General features: G+C 31.0%; 1 protein-coding gene across 2 annotated transcripts in view; it reads right to left on the bottom strand.

Annotated features, from left to right (window-relative positions):
• LOC124368953 (V-type proton ATPase 116 kDa subunit a1-like) overlaps nt 1-21,763 on the bottom strand; it is a 33,458-nt gene extending 11,695 nt beyond the window's left edge. The window contains exons 1-10 of one of the 2 annotated variants that reach the window (XM_046826520.1): nt 21,746-21,763; nt 16,318-16,452; nt 14,803-14,979; nt 11,092-11,220; nt 9,485-9,561; nt 7,159-7,285; nt 6,011-6,187; nt 2,987-3,199; nt 2,479-2,629; nt 581-720 (exon numbers count right to left, since the gene is read on the bottom strand). In XM_046826520.1, the coding sequence (XP_046682476.1) occupies nt 581-720; nt 2,479-2,629; nt 2,987-3,199; nt 6,011-6,187; nt 7,159-7,285; nt 9,485-9,561; nt 11,092-11,220; nt 14,803-14,979; nt 16,318-16,434 (1,308 nt within the window). In that variant the 5' untranslated portion in view covers nt 16,435-16,452; nt 21,746-21,763. Of the gene's footprint in view, nt 1-580; nt 721-2,478; nt 2,630-2,986; nt 3,200-6,010; nt 6,188-7,158; nt 7,286-9,484; nt 9,562-11,091; nt 11,221-14,802; nt 14,980-16,317; nt 16,453-21,710 lie in introns of both variants that reach the window. The other variant, XM_046826519.1, reaches the window with a different exon arrangement.
• Between the last annotated feature and the right edge of the window lie 1,438 nt (nt 21,764-23,201).

Genomic DNA, 23,201 nt, shown 5'->3' with positions numbered 1-23,201 from the left:
GTATAAAGATCGGAGCAATTCAATTTCAGTCTACCATTCCTAGAGCAGTATTTCATAGGTATATGTTTAAACATTAAAAAGTACGATATATATACTATCTGATTTATATTTGAAGTGAAGATTATGATAAATGTATGAATATGAATTTTACTCATTTCTACCAAACACATGTTTGAACACAATATTTTTAAGGAGAAGAAATTAACCTGTAGTAGCAGTTTTTATTTTCTATGAAGTAAGGTTTTTCGTGTGAGTGAATCTGCACTCAATCACAAATTTATTAATACATTTCGTCTTAATTAAATAGAGTTCTGTTTCTTTTAATTTCAAACAATGTCTATACTATAGAATGATAATTATCTTTGCGTTTTCAGTGAATAGACTTTTAAATTTTAGGTTGAATTATCTTGTTTTTATCTGAGACATCTGTAATGCCCCAGATTTCCTAGTATGTGCCCCCTAAAACTAAGCAATAAACTTCTCTCAATACGAAGGAGCAAGGAGGTAAGTAATAAATAAACTAACTATAGGATTTAAAATTCTACATTTTTAACGCTTTTTAACCTTTTTATAAGCTTACTTCATTGCTGGATTTTGCACTCATGAATTTCTTCTCTTTCAAGAGCATGAAGCCACCAAAAAGTGCCAGGATGAGACCGTGGCCAGCATCCCCAAACATGACGGCAAACAGAAATGGGAAAGTAATGATGGTGTACAGACCTGAACATAAATAACTATATTGCAAATAAAACAAACCACATTTACTTTATTTTACTCGTATATCTATTGTCTATGCTCTATTCTTACTTACTATAGTGTGCCAATTAAAGTAAGAAACCAGTTGGTACCTCTTTTTTTACCTATACACAAGAAATAGTTGATTTTGTTCCTACAAATTTACAAAATTGACACCAAAATAGAGTTTGAACAAGACAAGAACATTTATTGTGGTCGTGGTATGTTGTAGTACAGTGTTGCTAGATAAGACTTGTCACTCATAGTCCATAGTCCTCTAACAGTCCCCTACAAGTGAAATTTCTGCCAATTTGGCTCTTCCATGAGTTGTTTTTATTTGTATTAGATTTTCCTTTCTACAAAATTAACTATAAGCACTGCCAGTTGAAATGTTTATAAGTCCTAACTTATTTTGAAATAATTCTTTTTCATTTCATGTTCATACTTGTTGAAACTCACTGGCAGCTCTTTGTGAGGGAATAATTTTCAAACTGCACTTTTTCAACTTTTAGCTTCATACGATATCTGTTCTCGGATGACATAATCTTCATATTTATTTCTTGTAATCGTGTATATAATGGACTCCTTATGTCCAACAGTCTGGTATATTGTACTTGGGTTATTACTAGGACATTTTCTCTTCTTTGATGCTCTATCACTTGTAGACATTACAAATTGTAATGAAATATTAAAAAATGTCTTTCACTAATCAAGACAGTCTTTTCTTATAAAGTTCTCTTTGTAATAAGTAGTCCTACCATTTGACTAAAATGTAGTATAAAAATAAAAATGACACATTAATCCAGAAGCCTAAACAATAATGATAGTAACAAGGGTTTTATTACTTGTTTAAAGGTTCACCAATTCATAAAGATAGTTACAAAAGCTTGCTCCCTATTTATCTTTATAACAAGAAGCATCTAACACCTTCTCCACTCCCACTTTCCACTTTCTTTCAGTTTCATTCTGTCTCTTGTGTAGTCATAGAAGGGTGTTAATTGTACATCAAACTGATAGCGGGACACAAGAAGCTTATACTTTGACTAAATGCTACATTTATTTACGTATCATATTGTGACTAGGACTACTAATTTTTAATACAGTATTTTGTTTTTTTTATTACAAGTTACCTTTATAAACAAAATTTCAAAATGATGTTATTTAATTACAAATGTTTACAAAAATGTTTTCAACTGCAACATAATCTAGAATCAGCAATTCTCTACACCTATTTTGTAAAAAATTTGAATATATGTGAGTTTTAAGGTTCTTGTGTCTTATCCCAAATGCAGGCTACGAGATCGCACTTATTCGTTACACATTCCCTTCAAGAACTGAACTGAACTGCTGGGGTACCAAAGTGACATCAATGTCAGGAGGACAGCAGTTTGAGAACATGTCGCCAACATAGCATCAGTGTGAATATGCTCAAAGACAACATTGTGAAACCACCGTAGTGATAATCACCTTTATTGCACACAACATTCATACACATGTACAAGTAAATTATTAAATGTTAAAGCTGGATAACAATAAGAATATTATACGTTTCATTGAAAAATGTATATAAACTCTACTTAAATCGTTTGCTTAGCTACGAGAAAAAAAATTACAGATTCCAGCAATGTCCCTATGGATAAAGACAATTTAGTTACAAAGTAATGATCTGAAGTAGGAACTATATAAATGAAATATTAATAGCCTTGGATGCAATAATTTAATAAATTCGTGAACATTGTTTACCTGGGTTAACTTCACGATAGGTAGCTACTCCGTACGCCTCTATCAGAGCATGGAAGCCATAGGTGAACTTGTTGGCACGGAAGTATGTAGGCGGTTCTTCATGGGTATGAAGTATGTTTAAGAATGATGCGATGCTACTGCCCGATACTTTCTGTAATCAATTTATATTCTTACTGTGTGAGTCTAATGTTAATATTAAGATCATATTATCTCAAGATTAAATTTGTTCTTCTAAATGAAGAGTCAAAAATAATGTGATGATTCAAAAATGCAACTGGTTCAATCTTAGAAGTAAGTACCATCAACAAAAATTTTGTAACTTAAAATATTAGATAGAATAGTTCAGGTTCTTGTTTGTCTACTAAAACTTTGGATCCTGATGTGTAATGTATAGTACTATTTTGATTGATTATGTTTTCAATTAAATGTAACTGAATATATTTCAGAAACAGATTTAGAAAGAATCTTGCAAGTGAGAATAATGATGAGATGAGATAATAATACAGACCCCTCCTTCGATTAGAGCAGCTTGTACTTTGTTGATCTCTTTAACAGGTACCCAGCATTCTCCAATGAGACACTTGCGACTGACATCCATGTTGAACATGTTGAGAGTATGGTACACAGCCTTCATCTTGCGTACCATGATGCTCCAACTGTGCAGCTCCTTGGCTACTGATGACAAAACTCTTTGCCGATGCTCCCTTGTTTGGTTCAAGACCTAGAGAATGGACAACAGCATTGCATTACTGCTGAGAGCATAAATACACTGACATCATATTGGTTACCATGATGCTCCAACTGTGCAGTTTCATGGCTACTGATGACAAAACTAGTTGTTGATGCTCTCTTGTTTGGTTCAAGACCTACAGTTTGGATAATACTATTTCATTATTGTTGAGAGCATAGTATATTGACGTCATAATATTAGTTACCATGATGGTTCAACTGTGCAACTTCTTGGTTACTGACTACAGTACCCTTTGATGATAGTAACATATTTTGTTGAGGACTTAAACAAAGTGAACCATGACTATGTTTCTGTTCAGAGAGTGATACACTGCTTTCAATATATAAATATGAAACAGGACTAGTGTATCATGTATAATAGAATAAGTATTTATTGCAGCATACAGCATACAGTTTAAAAATATAAGAGAGTGGATCTATCTTAAACTCTCTTAGAAACCTTACTTTGTATTTCATATTGAAACAAGCATGTAGTTCATAATTCCAAGTCAGTTGTAATTATTTAACAAATCTTTTTCATCTCCTATGAATGGTAAAGTATGATTTTTAACAGTCAAACTGAAATTTGCCAGAAAGTTTTCAAATTAATATCTGAATATCTTTACAAATTTTTCCTAAATAGGAATGATAGTTTTACATAATACTTCATTTAGATAAGTCTAGCTCACTGTTTTTTATTTTTGTTCAGTAAATCCCCAATTCCGTTTGCATTCCTGATCCTGTAAATTCCTGCTTTATTTATTTACTTATTATCAAGTCATGGCTATATAAAACTGATTAATTAGACATTTAGCTAGTCATCAAAATGTAACTATGCTAATGATGTTTAAGTTTCTTTTGGGAAATATACAGGGTGTCAATTAAGTCTGGAACCTCTTTTTTAATTTTTGAACCATAATAGAAAGAAATACCAAAGTTCACACGTGCTTACTGGTGATAGTAACGCACACATCTGCCCAATTACCGACCGGATAATCCCTTTGGGGGACGGTCCACAAGGAGTCAGACAAAATTCTTAAATAGCAGCATAGGTCAAGTTTGGTATCAAATTAAAGATCTTACTCAGCAGAGTACAATGCCGCAAACCGGACTTCAAAAAGTGGATTCATTCAGTAGTTATAGCTATTTGAATTTTAAAACAATTGAACAATGTAAATTATTAAGTATTACAAGTAAACACCAATTTTTAAGTACCTGTGATCAAAGTAAGTGTTCAAAATGTTCCCCTCCCATCATCTGACAATGTAGTAATCGAAGCCAGGAATCAATAATTATTACCAATAACACAACACTGTTAGAATGTGAAAGTGGCAGATTGAGTCATACACAGCATCCACAGAAACTTTACGTTTGGGCAGGTATTATAGGAAATCAAATTATGGGCCCATTATTTATCAATGGTAATTTAAATGGTGACTCGTATCTAGCAATGCTCCAAAATGAAATAATTCCTGCACTACATTCCTGCTGCTCTTGGTCGACAATTTCAAATAATTTATTTCCAACAAGATGGTGCGCCACCACACTTTGCTCTCCTTGTTAGAGAATACTCGGATACAATATTCCTTCACAGATGGATTGGAAGACGTGGTGCAGTAGAGTGGCCTGCTCGTTCCCCTGATTTATCTCCGCTGGATTTTTTTTTTGGGGGGGATACCTCAAAGATAAAGTTTATCGTACTAAGCCTCGAGATTTGGTGCACCTAAGAAATCTCATAGTCCAAGAAGCTCAAGATATTCCTCGTGTCTACCTTCAAAATGCAGTGGATGGCTTTTACAACCGCCTAGGACATTGCCAGACGATGGTAGGGGAACATTTTGAACACTTACTTTGATCACAGGTACTTAAAAATTGGTGTTTATTTTTAATACTTAATAATTTACATTGTTCAATCGTTTTAAAATTCAAATAGCTATAACTACTGAATGAATCCACCTTTTTAAGTCCGGTTTGCAGCATTGTACTCTGCTAAGTAAGACCTTTAATTTGATACCAAACTTGACCTATGCTGCTATTTAAGAATTTTGTCTGACTCCTTGTGGACCGTCCCCCATAGGGATTATCAGGTCGGTAATTGGGCAGATATGTGCGGTACTATCACCAGTAAGCACGTGTGTGAACTTTGGTATTTTTTTATATTGTGGTTTAAAAATTAAAAAAGAGGTTCCAGACTTAATTGACACTCTGTAGAAGACCATCAGTATCTATATTTTGTCTTGGATGGTCAGTGATTTGTACTTTTTACTAAATCTGACTATTCAACTGATGTTAATAGATTATTCACATGATGATCCAGTTAAGAATAAAATATAGAGGAAATATTAAAACTGTGTTTATTGCATAACAAACATTATTCAAGAATCTCTTTATAGACACATGCAGTTGCTTAAAATTTGTATTAAAAAATTTGTAAGTAGCCTCATCAGCTGATACCAGATGATGTTTAGACCTTCTCACAGAAGAGAAGTGAATAATATATCTTAAATAATTATCTATCAAGTATTTTCATGATATCAAATTTTGACTTCATTATGATAGCAGTTACAAAATACTCTGTGGAACAAAGAGATGAAAATATTTTAATTAATGATGGACTTAAATGTTAAAAATTTTAGTACTCATAAATATATTTGTACGTTGTGTATGGTTTCTTGTTGAGACTATTGCAATAACTTTTCCAATGGCTATTTCAGTTAATTGTAGATTATAGCTGAGGATATTCTATTTCTATTCTCTGAACAAAATTTTCATAAAAAGTCAAAAACAAAAAAAGTATACTAACTGTAGTGAGATCTTCAATCCTAGCTTTAACCCCTTTGATCATATCCATACGCTCTGTGTAGGAGCTGGGGCAGGGGTAAAAGGAAGCGTGGAAACCTGAGCATACTTTCTTCACTCTAGATTTCAGTTCGTCACCTTGGTAGAACACAACAAATATTGTCTTCTCTACTGGCAGACCCTAAAATAAAGAGTTAAACTCATAATTAAATTCATAAATTAAGTCAGCACCACAAAAAGTATTATAAGGTAATCATCCATAAACAAAATTTAAACACAAGTTTTAGTTTTATACAATTCTAGCATACCACTCATTTATTTACATAAATTGTTTCCTAGTTTATTCTGTATATTTACCTTACTTTAGTTGCTTTGGGTGATTGATATATATTAAAAAATATCAGTAAAATAAGCATTGGATTTCCGCAACAAATTTACAATAAGACAATGTATAGATATAATGATACATATAATACAGAGAGTGATTTTACTTTACAAATATTAATAATAAACTAAAATACAGTCACATTTAAGGTTACAAAAAACTAGACTACTTGTATTTTGTTTTGCTGTTTGTTTTTTTTATTGTGATTGTTGTCAAACCATTGTTTTTGGCCCTTTTACTGACAAACTGTATTATACATTATTTGCATTTTTACTTAAATTCACCATTAATGATTTTAACTATCATCATACTGTATAGTGTATCACCACAAAAATATTCAAATGTGGAATAAATATGTGCACTTTTCAATTTGAGAGTCTACACCTCAACTGCAATAGAGCAATTCTTAGCAGCTTAATATAGACTATAGATCTACATCTACATTTGATGTCTTTCATGATTCATCAGCTTTTTACATCATTAGTATCAATGTCTGATCCCAAATTTTAGAGGGTTTTAATATCTTCCCACCTGCTAATGCAACACGTGTGTCAATGTATGTCTGGACTTTAATATGCATGTCACAAAATATAATATGAATAAAATACAGCATTTTCAGTGTAGTATAGAATATTCTAGATCATGTATGTTGAACACTGAATGAATTAATTTCTTTTCTCTCTGTATCTAACCTAAATAGATTGCATTAATATAAAAATATATTTACAATATTATAAGCAATTTACAATATTAAATTATCCACTTACTGTTTGTGGATCTTCCAATGGTTTTTCTATATCCACCTGTCGTAGAAAGACATTTCCTCGTGAGATACGCCACAACATCCGTTCAAATCCAACCTTCTTTATGCGAGGTATCACTCCAGCAACAAATCTAAGAAATAAATTCAAAATTAAACTTATATCGTTTTTATGTGCAGATCAAAATCATTTTTTTTTACCCAGAAAACAAAATTTATTCTTGTTAAGTTTTGTCATACATTGCAAAGTCATGGAAATAATAATAATTCAGTAGTTCAGATTAATTACTTAATTTGATGAGCTTAGTAAAGATTTTTACTTTTTTTATCACTATGGTGTTGCAAATCTTATTTACTACATTCATGTTTTCTGTGTGAGAGAGCTATGACTAACGGCATAAGCAGGTTGTAGAGAAAATGGAGGTTTTAAATTTGCATTTTAAAAATTAGTTCAGTTATATTTTGCTACACTAATTTGCTATCTAATTTTACTGAGTTAAAGTTGACTTTACTGTCTTTACGAATGTCGAGTTATTTTTGTTACAATGCACCTTTTGAACTGTTGTGGTTTATTTTATTTGTATTGTAACATTTGAGGTGTTGCTCCAAGTTTACATTGTCATGTAGTTGCCTGTACTTGTAATGACCAAACAGGCTAGGAACTTCAAACGATATGATGGAAGCTTGTTTATGCAAAGAAGTAGTAGCCGTAATCCAAATACAGCTAGTAGGTTCGAAAATATCCAGTTTGTAGAGCTGGCTGTTTCTTCAATCACTGAGGTCTGTGGCAGAGTTGACTTAGTCAATGTTTACTTTCAGTTATTTACTTTCTGGTTTTAGTTAAATGCAACTTTATGCAACAATAAATGAACTTTATATACAAGAACCGAATATCTAACAAACTTATAATAAAGTTTCTCAAGTGTATAAATTTATATGCAGCAAAATTAAATTTTAACATATTATTTTAAAAATGTAAAGGTATATGGTAAACAGTAATTGAAACATATCTACTAACTTAATGTAATTTAAATATACAAAATAAAACTCAAAAGGTGTAGGTTGATTTGTAAACATTTATAAGGAATATTTACTTGATAAGATATTGCATTCTAGAAATGAATACAGTATTTGTTTTGACTGGATTTAAACTTAACCTGTAGATCCAAACAGTAACCTGTATTAACAGAATATAGCTCTACAATTTATAGTGATGGATACTATTTTAATATTATGATACTAATATACCAATATAGAATCATTTGTGCAAATCATGCGTGAACTGAACTCTAGGACAGAAAACTCATGTCCTTATTGTTACTACTATCTTACTAGCAAGTGTTGACTCATACCCTCTACCAAGTCAACAAATGGTTACATATGCTCTAAGTTTGCTAATTATGTCTGGTGTTGTCTACTTGTAAATAATGTAACACAAAACGATAAGTTACAGTAATAAAAAATTCACTACGATTCTTTTATTTTACTATCCGAAGTAATAAAGAATATAAAGGATAAATTATCTACACTTTTGCCTCTTGATAACAACATACTTAGAGGTTGAAAAAAACTAAAAGCAATATGAATATTAAAATCTACCATCATTAACATGAATACTCCATAATTTCAAATTAACACAATCACTACCGAGAGTCAATTATAGTTGACGCAAAACTGATTCTCAGTAACCGTTCACATTAGATTTGTCTAACACCAAAGACAAATCATGGTGAGATAGGCTTTTGGATAGATTAAATTAAATTGTTTTTATCAATTAGGGTATATAACAATTAAATAAAATCAGTAAAGAAAAACATAATTTTCACTCATAAGTTATGCTTTAATTTACGTTAATTATAGGTGACATTGGTCTATTTCGTACCAAGCAATGTATAATAAACATGTACATTTTTCATAAACTTGTGTCAACTATCTTTGACATAGGGAACATATTTTCTATAGTGGTGATTTTTATCATTCAATTAAATAAAAAATGACAACAATATTTTATAAATTTCTACCACGATTTTGATCCATTACAACACAGAACACACAACAACACACTATCTAGACCTTGATCCTGTTTGCTGGAAATGTAGGCACAAGATAAGGATGCCAAATACCAGTAAAAATGATTCAACTCAGAGATCAATAGTTGACATTGGGCCAGTGCATTTAGCCCCACCGTCACCTACAGTTGACGTTGGTGTAAAGAGAGAGTTTCGTGCATCAACTATATTTGACACTGGACTCTCGTAACAGTTTTTTTCTTTACATGTTGATAGCGAACATGTTAAGCTTTTTTTAAATGAATAAGTTTAGAATGGACTCACCCTAGTTGGCCCCTTGTGCCTCCTTGGTCCTCAGCTACTGTTCCTATGTCTCCAGTGATGATTGTTCCATCTTCATGCTGCAAATAATCCTTACTTCAATTCACTTAACTGAAATCCTTACATTGTTACTTTACTGAAGTTTGTCTTACTTGGAAGAAAATACAGCTTTATTGATCTGCTACAGAAATGTTCTGGTGTATGAAAAGTCAAGGATAAAAATACACATTTCGATACTTTGTTTATAGTTACAGATGGATTAAACCCATGCTAGAGGTCATAGAAAGTAGCAGAGGGTGTGGGGTGAAAAGTAGGCAGCTGCTCATTTTGTCCTTGAAGCTTTTTGAATCCTGATATAAACCCTTTTTTAATCAGATTAACAGATTACTTTAATTTGCACTCTCACTCTGTTAAAAATGTAAAAAGTATAAATACTTAGTATTTAAGTAAAATAAACTGATAAAAGTTACTGATACAACCTCAACTAAGAATTGATGTAAGGGTCAAAAGTCAAGAGTATGATTTTAAGTCGGTCCCAGACTTGAACTATATAATTGGTAGAAGCTGTAAAGATAATTTATCTCAGTTATCTACAGATGCGGCAGAGTACAAGTTTATTTTAGAACTGTAGTTTCCAAAACTTTATAAAATGTGATCTATTTATACTTAGTAATAGAAATATGAGACGTATGCGTTAAAAAAATAACCATTAAAATTGGAATTTTGAAAAACTTCAAACAAATTCCAAGGATTAACACTTAATATAGTTAGTTGTAAGATGTATTAATTTAAGTGTAACTCGTCTCCTAATTCCATTAAAAATGTATAAGTCAATATATGTCACTGAACCGGTCATGTTAGAAGTTTAAACAAATAATTATACCTTAATTTAGTACTAGATTGGTATTAAATGGAATCATAAAAAAAGTATCTTAAACAGTGTTGAGTAATAAGCAGGCAAATAAAATTGCTGAGCCAATGATATGCTACCCCAGCTAAGTCAGAATTTTAACAAAGAAATAACACACAATTTAGTACCTAAATAGTTGTAAACTATGCCTCTATGCACATTGAAGAAGCTGGAGAGGTAATATTTACACTATAACTTTTCCAGTCTACATCTATTAGAAGTCAAGACCGTACCAAAATTCGGTACAGGTATATACAACCTGTCAGCTATGTTGAGTAAACAAATATTACTGACATAATTTGTTCACTGCTACAAACATTCTTGTATTATTCACATAATTCATAACATTTCTTCTATAATTTACAATTAAACACAAAATTGTAATTGGATTTGTATAATATACCATAGTCCTTGAAAAATAAAGCTTCCCAGAGAGTTTATATAACAAAAAATCCAATTCATAACAAAATAAAACACATTAGAAGAATTAGAATTACTTTCAGTGAGTGGAAATATCTTCAAGGATCTTAGTAATTAAAAATGTGAGCAAAAATACCAGATTTGTGTAAGATTTAAATATACATGATGTATGACTGAAGTCAGAACAGAAATTTTGTGTGGAAGTTTTCTGTTTGTTTTAGAAATCGCTTCAGTTAAAAAGTTGAATGAAAGTAACAATGTGCAAAAGATTACAAGTCACCTCTTGAAAAAAAGGTTGAGTCTTCTCCAACAGGGTTTTGAGCTCAGTCAGTTCCATGAAGTTCAGTTTGAGGTTGACCGAGTTTGAGCTCGATTCAATGATTTCAGTTTCTATGTGCTCCAGTTGTGCCTAAAACAGAAATAACTAAGTATCATGTTGTCGCTCTGCCTGCAACAATACTTGTAGTTCTATCTAAATTTGAATCAACAGTTCTACACAAATTTGCCAGGAAAACATGTTGGTACTTACACGAAACTTGCTGAAAATTAGTGAAGAAGGATTTTAGTAACTGTTGTGTAACTTCCAAAATAAAAAGTCAGCTTTTGAAATCACATTGAAAGTTTTAAACACTAAAAAAAAAAAACATATGCCACATAACAAGCGATAAGTATAGTATATTATTTTTGGTTGTGGTTTTGAAGACACAGGTAAAAAATTCACCTTTTACAGGTTACACAATTTTTATTTTCTTGTAGACTGGGAAATGTATGTAGCCACTTGTGAATCACAGCATGGAAAATAATTAAAATTAAATTGAAAAATGTTTAACAATAAAAAATTCTTTAAATGGAAACTTACAAAATTGGAATTAAAAATAAGTGAATCATTTATAGCCAATATAGTTCCATGTGGTTATAAATGGTTATCAATTATACCGTAACAGTAAGAAATGGTTCTGTCAGTTTAAGCCAATGGTTTTTTTTATAGAGATAGTAATAGATTAGTAATATAATTTTCCCACTGTTATTGGTAGAGCCAGACTTCTTGGTCTTAATTATTCTGCCTTCCATAATTCATTTTAGATGTGAGGTTTGGCACAGGACAATGGATAATTAAAGGATAACAGGATCTTAGTCATTTATTGCCATTGTTATATGTTACAAGGATAGAACACTATGTTTCTAGGTTTAGAATGTATCCTTATCTTCAGTTGTCAAAAGACTTAATATTTAAGGAAGCAAACACAAATCAATGTACGTGATATACTTGGCAAAGTCAAAACATTTACAACAAAGCAAGTTGTAGGTCAAAAAGATTTTATGCATGTGCCTGAGGTTCATAGCTGTGTGAAAAGGGTTCTTTTTGAAAGAAAAAGGTTCTTACTTGTCTGATAGGTACCAGTTTGTCAAACTAAGTGGCCAGAACTCTGATCTCAAGAGAGTGACTAGGGGGGTTCCCCAGGGCTCTGTCCTGGGCCCCTTTTTGTTCGTCGTCTTCATTAATGACCTCCCAAAATTTCTACCAAACAAGAGTATCTTATATGCTGACGACACTACTTTGATGTGTTCTAGTAAACTTCCTGAGCTTAATCTTGTTATGATGGACTATATGAAAGAGAGATCCTACCTTTGGTTTACTGCAAATAGTCTAAGAGTTAATGAGGATAAGTCAGAGGAAATAATATTTAACCTAGGTGTCAACTCTGTGAATAAGTCTGTTAAGTTACTAGGTCTCCATCTTGACTCAAGACTTACATGGAGAGCACATACTGATGCCTTGTGTGCTCGTCTATGTAGAGTTATCTTTTTACTTAAGAAACTTAAATTTTGTACTAGTTGTAATTTAGTTTTAAAGGCTTATTTTGCTCTTTTTCACTCTCACCTTCTGTATGGCACCCTTCTCTGGGGTGGATCTAGTGGTGCTAAAGAGGTTTTTCTTGTGCCAAAAGAGGGCTGTGCGTACAATTTTTAATATTAGCTATAGTGACACCTGTAAACCATATTTTATAGAATATGATATACTTACGCTTCCTTCAATTTTTTATCTTACAAATTTTATCATATGTAAAAGAAAACTTAGAATTATTTAATTTAAGAAGCTCAGTCCACAATCATTATACTAGAAACCAACATTCTATTGATCAGAGGTTTGCTAGACTATCTAAAACACACGGTGCATATCTTTATTTAGGCGTAAAACTCTTTAATAAGTTACCATTAGTTGTAAGAGACATTTCATGTAAAAATTTTAAGAATTCAATGACTAAATGGTTAAAAGAAAAAGCTTTTTATTCTGTAGAAGAATTTTATTCCTGTAGTATAAGTGATTGCATTTTCATGTAAATTTTGCTATGTTGATTTTTATGTGCCATGTGATTTATAAACTGTTTTGTTGTAGGCTATTTTAATTTTAATTTTAACTTAATTTTAAATTTTAATTTTAATTTTTAATTTATTTATGTGCTCCTATATGTTGGTCATATTTATATATTTATTTAGGCCTACTAGTGCTATTCTGACGTTGTCAATACATTGTTATGTGGGATGACAATAAAGATTCTTGATTCTTGATTCTTGAAAAATCACAAACTTTAGACTTCAGAATACACACAAAACATGTTACACACATCAAGTAAGATGAGTGACTGAGTTTACACACATTCCATAGCATGAGATGAGTTTGAAACTATGGACCATGGTGATGGTTGTGGGAGAGAGGCAATGGAATGGAAAATGCCAAGAGGATGAATTGATAATTTAATTGTATAACGAAGAAATGTTCATTATTTTCTATATGAATGTTTGGTTTCAGTATTTAGTTTCCTGCTTACCAAAGAGTTAATATATGTTAGTTTAAAGAACTAATTGAAGAAATTAAAGGAATTACACTTGAAACCAATTAATTGGCGGTGCAATCAGTTTAAGGTATGGTAATTTTTTCTTTAGTTTTATAATCTCAGTATGTTAAAATATTTCATTAACAATAAAAATTGAAAGCTTCATTCTTCTACTGTGAAAGCCTGCAAGAAGTCTTGGAGTTATTAACAAACATTTAGTTTCTTATCTTATCATTTTGTTCAAGGAAATTATCTTAAGGAGGTGTGACAATATAAAATTGAAAAAAAAAAACAAACTGATCCTTTTTAATTAATAACAGGTTATCTAAATAAAATTGATTAGACTACTTGGAACAAATACTTCAGACAAGTAATGTTTCTTTTATTTGGGGTTCAGCCAGTCCTATGGCACTTCCACCCCTATGAATCCCTTTACCTTCTCTTGAAACTGTTTATATAGTCTTTCAGATGTTGACCCAATTTATATAACACGTTTCAAGTGTACAAAAGACAAGTGTTTTTCAAATACATTACAAGATTATCTAAAACACTTTAGATAACATTGTGGTTTTACAGGTGTCATAAAACTGATAGATATAGTACCTAGTCAATCAACTAATAGCTGATCCTAGTGTTTGTCAATTGGTTTTTATCATCGTTTTAAATCACATGAGATGTTTCACAATCAACCATGTGATAACATAGTTTTGAGTACAGTAATAATTAAAGCTTGAGGTTTAAATGTTATACCAGGTGTAATAAACGTTTTCGACGCTCACACGTCAGCTCCCAAGAATTGCCTGACTCAAATTCTTTTATTGGGAAAACCTATTTTGTTCTTCTTAAATGAAATATATTGATGGAACAAAATCAAAGCTCTCAGGAAAACCAATTTATGACCACCATACCCTAAATTGATAGCAACTTGTCGTGCCCCAAAGAAGTATAGTAGTTTTAACAAAATTAATATTTAATAGTTTTATTAAATTACTTTTTTCAAGACATTAGCCAGTAAAAAATTATAATAAAAAAAAAACCATTGGAAATTTCAAGATATCAAAGTAAGAACATGCAGCACATAAAATGTGGATTGCTGTATTTATTATGACATTTTTGTTATTTTTTTAATTGAGTGAATATGATTTTTAGTTTACCTCTAAATCAATAATCTGCCTAGGATTCGGAGCTGGTGGGTTTACGGTCGGATCAGGAATCTTAACTTTCTCCTTGACAATCTCGCCCTCGATGTAGCGCAACTTTCGTTCCATTTCATCGCAGCGGCGCACTTCTGAGATGAACTTCCTTTGGAATTGGTTGACTCCTTCATTCAGCTAAATCAAAGAAGAATTCATTAAACTGTTTTTATATATAATAAGACAATTAAATTCTTTAAATGTAGTGGTGGGGTAAAAATTTCCCAATCTGTTTTATACAAATTCACAAATTCAGTTCTGATTATAATTTTGGGGTGGTTGAGATGTTTCCAGGAATTATTCTTTACTTTTAGATTTAAAATTCAGTTTTCTTAACTGGAATGAAATTATCTTCAATAGTGAATGAAAAGGTTATGAAATGAACAAGTTTGGTTTTCCCACAATCTACCACAATTTGAAAACATCGTACTTGTCTTTGAATATTCTTTTCAAGTTCTTCGGTCACAGCCCGGGAGATGTTCCCATGAAACTATCAACTAGTTACAGCACTAATGCACTTGAGAAAACATAAATTTTCAAGTACATTTAGAATTCCATTGATGGCCAAAATGAGTACAGGCATAAAGCAAAGAGGGAGAGGACCTTTGATCTCTGTATTAATTCATCTCTGTGAGTGTATTTTCTTTCTGATCACCAAACACATGAATAGCTGATAAAATTTATTTAAAAAAATCATCCATAAACATGATTCAAACTGGACATTAGGATTTAACAATAATTACTGTGACAGAATTGTAACCAAGTGCTGATATCAGATTTTTCATCTAGATAATATGTCTCCATTTTCCGCCATGACTGTCCGTCCCAAGTTTCTGGTCAAAAACTTTATCACTATTCTTGATCATCAACTCCATTTCCCTGATCTCACACACTGTGATATTTTCTTGTTTTCAAAATATATTAGGTAGTTGAGATTGACAAACTCTGAATCATCTGGCTGAATCATTGCTCACTGATTTCATCAATTTTTATGTCAATACAAAAATAAAGAAATGATCACAACTGTAACAGTCTGATAAATAGTGGTGGATCATGGCTTACAATAGGTATGAGCAATAAGTGTGGATATAGATCACATGATAGTTGCTATACTGGATTAGATCACATATATAGTGCACTAACCTTCAATCATGTGATTCAAAGTTCTTCATTAAAGAAAACATTCTAAATAAAATTGTAAATGACTATTGATTTTATGATTTGTTAGAGCTGACCTGACATTGTCCACATCCTAAATTGTCTTATAAAGTTATTCATAGTGCAAAATTGCAAAATTATTTATGATCCTTTCTAAATCAAATAATATCAAATTTTTTCTCAAATCTAATTTTTTATGTGGGACAAGACTGATTAACAAAGTATGTCTTGTAAATGTTATATAAAGAAAAAGCTGTAAAGTAGAGTTTAACATATGAATATAAAACTAAATTTAGGTAGTAATGGAGTTCAATTTACATCTCTGAATTGTACAATTCCCTGCTCCCCAAGAAGAGAAAGAGATGGATATGAAGACTCTAGCTGCAGAAACAGCTGACACAGAGCCATCTCTTCGCTGCGGAATAGGTCCCCCATCGCTGCGGCCTGTGGACTCTGCACATAAAATGTCACTAATTTAATATACATCTCTTACTGTGTGTTTTACTTTGATCTTTCATACTTTCTTAAATCTTGTTGTCATGTAAAGTGTAATAGGTTTGGATTACTTTGGAGGATGATTTCTGGAGTGGGTAGGATTGCCACTTTGCAGTCCCAACCCTTTTGCCCTTAGCCACCCTGAATATCCTGTTATTAGTGTAGAAGACCTTATATGTTTAAGTTCAGAAGAGGTTTTCTCAGCTCATGGCCAAGTGGGCTGAAAAATTAGTTGTGACCTATTTACAACTCTTAGGTTCTTTTTACTTTGTTCTATACAGAAGTTGGCAACAGAAATGGAGTAGTGTAATACACACATAAAACACATCTAAAAAATATATAATGTGTAATACTATTTTTCTGGTTTATATAAGATTTGAATTTGAAAATAGAAATGGATCAAGACGTATATCACAGAAATTATGACAAAGCCAATTTGCTCATGTATGTATATTCTGCAATATTTAAGATAAAATCATAGAGATTATTTCCAAATAAAAATATGAGTAGAAATTTAAAAAATATAAAATACAGTAATGTAGAAATTCACAAGAAAGACTGCTGTTTGTACAGTTCAAAGTTAATTTTCTAGATTTAAAATGAAAAATACCATAAATCTGATACACTCTATGGGAACTTCAGTCTATTTGCTGAATGAAATTAAATTCATGAAAATCAATTGATGTTTTGTGTTAGCAAAATTCTATTGCATTATTCATGGTTTCATGATTGAAAATCTATTATTGCAACATAAATACTCAGGATTATTGGCTAAGTGTTTAAATAGGATATGAATGTTGAGTTTAGCTCCAGTTCGCTTCCGCTTAGTGCAGCATCTGAAATCTGACGCTGTCACAAACTTGACTCCTGGAATCTGGAGTCATACCCGTCTGAAGGGGTCAAACAAAAAGTCAGGATCGAAAAAGCTCAAATGCTGTATGCATCGTTTTGACATCAGAGACAATAGACTACAAAATCAAGTGAAGATGTGTTATCATTGTCTCACAGATGCACAATTGTACTACAATGTTTTAGATACAATCCAGTAAGCATGATCCAGATTCCAGAAGTCAAGTCTGTGACAGCATCAGACCTAAACTCAACATTCGCATTGAATCAACCCTTTCCCACCATAGCTGCGTTATAACTATATTACTATCTGGACTTGCATTTAAAGTGTTAAATAAGAATGAGGAATTTGGAATTGGGTGAGTGATGTAAGTTACAAAAATAGATTTTTATTGGGACTGTGAAAATTAGAATACAGAAAAAACTTAAGCAATCTGTTATATTATAAGCTAATTTGTCATCCTTCACGAGGTTCTAATCTTGCTCATTACATCACTCTAGCTCTTGTATTAATATTGATAACACACTAAATTTGTCTTAGAAATTATGGGCCAATCCTATTTCAATCTTTACATGTCTTATCCAAACAGACTAATTATATGTGAAGTTGCTTAATATGGGAATGAGGTTTTGTACAATGCAAGGAATAAAAAGTCTTGACCCTACCTGTGCAATTATTATGAAATTAAATTGTTGGCATTAAAGCAATCTTGAATCTAAATAGTGGAAAAGTATGGCAAATACGTTTACGTTTTCATGTAACATTTCAACGTTTTCAGAGATTTTGGAGAGTCTAAGCTATGGAAAATTAAAAAAATTAAATTTAGTAGATATATTTATGTATTATGTATTACATTGACATACTGGATTCACTTGAATCGGCCCACAAGGTTGGCCCCATTGTGGTTTAACTTGCATTTAAACCAAAATTAAAATTAAATTTCCAAAACTTCTCATCAACAATTTTAAGAGAAATGTAAACTGTGCCACGTTATTAAATATGTAGTGGAAAATACAAGGTAAAATCCTAATAAAAATCTCTAGATCTATTTTTTCCCAATGGATACTTCCTCTGGGATCCAAAATTAAATTTTTGACCATCACAAAGCTTTCTCCTAGAGTTTATAAATAATGGTAATTAAAAAAAAAAAAAAAAACTATACAGTAAAATGAATACTTCATGATGAAGTAAGAAATCAAACCTTCACTCCTGCTAATTTAGGCTTTATTATTACCTACTTGGGCAGTGCTCCTCTCAAACTAATTACCCTAATTATGTCACCTACAGGACAACCACATCAGTATGTGATTAGTATTAGTTGATATTCAGTACAATCTATTTATTTGTAACCAAGTTATATATTATATTTTATACCTTTCACTTGTTTTTAATGGTTGAAATTGAACATTAGAACATAGCTTTGGGGTTTGATTCATCTCACAATCGAATAAAACAAGTATTCATTTCTTAACAACAAATACGTATTTCTTAATTTTTACACTTTTTAGGGCAGTCATTTTTAATTTTTAAATAATTATAATTCCACAAACCAAAAGCAGCGAAACAATGAATTTGATAAATGAAACTGTGAATGATTTAGATGGCTGAATGTTCTACCTAGTAAATAATTAAATATGATGAATGGTTTATGTTAAATTGATTTGTTAGTGAATTCAAAATTTTACTATTAAATATAATATTGATACGTTTTATACTGTACAAATAAAGTATTATAAGTAAAACGTCCATTTTTAAAGCCAAACTGACCATGAATCGGTTCTAAAATTTGGAAATCAAATTTCATAATGAAAAGTAGTGGTCCAAAATGTGATCAGCAGAATGTCTACATTTATAACCACTGCTTAAAAATCTGTATTTATTAATTTGATATATATGTACATTAATTAACATTAAATGTGGTTTAAACTAGTGAACAGTATTAGAAGTTATGAGCAAAGGTTCAAATAATTTAAATACTGTAGTATCCATACATATTTTATAAAATATAAAAATGATTGTCTTTTTTTTAAATTGAAACTTACAAAAATGTATTAAAATCACTTGCCAACAATGTACAAATGTAAAAAAGAAAATAATTTTCTATTTTATTATATAATTCCAAAAAAATTGATAGACTGAATGTATTACATGTTAGGAGGACGCAAAACGCAAGTGATAAAGTTTAAAAAGTTGTGTGTTCGTTGTTTAAAATAATTCCTTGTATTATTTTAGTATCATGTTTGTATAAAACAGTGGGGTCTCAACATTTCAAGGCTTAATAATACCAATTTCTTGCGTAACACATGTTTTGTTCAATCTTTATGGGTATTTCTCTTAACACTTGATGTGATACACGGTAACCTTGTAACAAGACAGATAATAGTTAAGTACTTAAGTGAGTTGAGTATATTTTAACTAACACAAGGAAACTCATGAACATTTATAACTAATTTCTTAATGCAAAATATTTATAGCATGAACTCGACCTTTACAAGGTGAATTTCCCATGGTAATGATTATGATGTAAGAATAATAATGTATGAAATTTGATTGATAAAACACTGACAAAGGTTTATATACAGCACAATGTCTGTTTAGTGAACAATGATCAAGTTTACCTTACTTAAACTGTTTGTCAAGAGGGAAGAGTATTTACAAGCTCAACGCTCCCAACCCTAAAATTGCACGCCCAAATGAATTCATACAATACACCTAATCTGTTTATGTCTCGTTAGAACTTACAACACTAACACAAAAAATTATTTACTTTAATAGCAAATCATATTATTTATAACTATAACTCATTTTCATGTAGTGGAAATAATTTAGTACATTTATACTGTTAGTGATTTTTTACACTTTCTTAAAACAGTTTTAGGCAATGATGTCAAAATGAGTGTTCTTTTGCGCAATTTAAATCTGAAACGTTGTTCTATACCAATAGAAGGCCTGAAATAATCATTTTTACAGTATGTATGTAAGTTATAAATTCAGGGAGCAACACGATTTTATTTGAGAAACATTAAAATAGTCCAGAAAAAATATTTAAAACATACCAATTTCCTAAATTACATTAAATTAAAAATATATAATTTCCTTAAGCGATAAACAAAAAAAAAAAAAAAAACATGTCTCTCTGAAGCTACTCATGTACATATTCTAAAAATCACATTTTTTATCTTCAGCCAAATTTGGTATATCATTTGTATTCAGCAAAGTTATCTTAAAGAGCTATGAATTTAACATTCACATTTTTCTTAATTCAAAATTGATTCCACTACCTTGACCTAACAATGTGTGTAGGGCTAATGAGTTAACGTAATTAATACTATAACTACTGTACTTTATCCCAGAAAATATAGTGAATAATTTATGGTTTTGACATTTTTATGATGAAAACAAAATCAATTCTCATACTTTACCAAGAGAGATAATAAATTTATTTGAATACATAAAAAATTTGTAGATTACATTGTGAATATTGCAAGTTGAAAAGGTAATTTTAAATTTGATTTAGTAAAGAAATCTTACAAATTAAATTTATTTTATGAAACTTTAGCGTTGTAAGGATAGGGTTGAATTACATGTTAAAATATGCCTAAAAGTCGGATATATTTCTCTTTCTTAGAGCACAAGGAATCAAAGAACTACATTTGTTTTATTTGTACAGGTTATTTGTTACTTTTGAGGGAGAAGTTTGGCACATTGTATCATTTTTACACTTGCAGCTTTTGGAATGCAAGTGTTTTAACTCTTTGATAAAGGGTTGTAATAAAAGAGTTTAAGTGGAAGGTGTTATGATGATCTCAATATAATCCTTTAATTTTAGTTCAATACTTTTTATCTACGCTTATTGAAATTTACAGATAAAATTATTTTATTTTTCTTCAACAATTCCCATTTTTTAAATGTTGTAGATTCACTTGTTTACAAACTTGTTATTTATTTCTGCCAGCTAAGGAGTAAATATCTTATTGGGTACAAACTAAACAGAGACATACACCCAATATAGTTTTTATTGAACAGCTTCTAACCAAGATAATGACACATAAATTCCACACTATATTGTTAAATATAATAAAATAAATTTGACATACTCTAATATATGTATAGAGTTTCAAATCAAACGAGAACGCTATCTAAGGATGCATAGCTTAACATACAAATTTGAAAAATAATCTTTGTAAGTATTAGTGGTTAAGAAAAGATGAGTTTATAAGTTTTTCGTCAATGATTTAAACCACATTCAAATGAAGGCTACACATTTACTAGCAGTGTTATAGAAAACTATGCATTATATCACTATATAAAGCATCTCTTGGTAAAACCATATAAAGCTAGTAAAATAATGTACTAAAATACGAACCTATTCACGGAAGATGGTTAGTACTAGAAACCTACCTCTTAAATGGTAACAACACGTTTAGTTATTAGAAGAGAATAGTTTTTACTGATAGTACCTATCTCTTCTTATCAATATGATAACATGAAGGCGTCTTGGACACCAATTTTACAAAGCTCACAAATCATCAACAGTACCGTCATTAACGTAACAATTTTTACAACAGGTACATAAATTTTAATTTTGCGTTTATTCTTAGTTGTTATCTACAAAAATAAGCTATAGATTTCATGAAGTTATAAGTAGAGTTGACTCAAATTTCTCTCTTTACCTAGTAGCTATTTATTTCGCCCTTTTCACACTACTTTACTCTGTCCAGAGGAACGTTGACCTGAAGGATTGTGGACTCCCGCAAACCAAACACTCTCGCACGCGAACTCACGGCGCTGGCGATCAGGCAGCCCTGTCAATCATCTGCTTTGTCCTTAAAAAAAAACATTGATCAGCGTTTTATTCTTCTGAAATTTAATCTCATATTTATTTCAAATTTCATTAAATATGTAAATTTCATAACAAGTTAAAGAAAAAGAGTATAAATACGATTTGCTTGTGGCAAACAGTAAAGCTAAAATGTATATATGCAGGGTTTAAAAAAAGTCCCACACGGGCTTGATAATTTCCGAACGATTACAGGTAGAGCAATAAATCATTATTGCACCTATAAATCTACTTTTTGAAGTAACTGTCATTTTTTGTCATGTCAGGAAGATGGCCGCAAGGAGTCAGAAGGAAATCTTATATTAGAGCATGAGTCGAGTAGTATATCAAATTAAACGTCTCTATTAGTAGATTACAATGCCACAAATCCGAGCTGAAAAGATTCACTGTTTAAAAAGTATTCTGGTTTAAAGTTTGAAACCATTTACAATGTAGGTCATGTTCTAAGTATTTAATTTTTTGTCTTGGCTCAAGTTGTGAAAGTTCAACTTAGTAAATGAATACTGGACTTGAGAAATAGTTTTTAAGGCAGTTTTCATATCCAGTGGAGGATGGTATCGAGGAGTTCGGCAAAACATTTTAATGTAAGCATAGCCTAAGATGTACATTATTGTAAACGAGCAATCTTTTTCTTAGATCCAGTAATCATTTACTAATTTTAACTTTGCCAACTTGAGCCAATACAAGAATATTAAACCACTTAGAACATGACCTACATTTTGAATGTTTCTAACTTTAAACCAGCGTACTTTTTCAAAGAGTGAACCTTTTCAGGTCGGATTTGCGGCAGTGTACTCTACTAAGAGATACATTTAATTTGGTGTACTACTTGACATATACTCTAATTTAAACTTTCATTCTGACTCCTTGCCGGCCATCCCCCTGACATGAAAAATGGTAGTTACTTCAAAAAGTAGATTTATAGGTGCAGTGGTGATGTACCAAGTTTTATTGCTTTAACTGTAATCGTTCGGGAGTTATTAAGCCCGTGCGGGACTTTTTTTACACCTTGTATAG

This window comes from Homalodisca vitripennis, chromosome X, assembly GCF_021130785.1.
Source record: "Homalodisca vitripennis isolate AUS2020 chromosome X, UT_GWSS_2.1, whole genome shotgun sequence".
Lineage (NCBI taxonomy): Eukaryota > Metazoa > Arthropoda > Insecta > Hemiptera > Cicadellidae > Homalodisca > Homalodisca vitripennis.
Note: the sequence above shows the minus strand (reverse complement) of the source record. Positions and strands in the feature narration are given on the sequence as shown.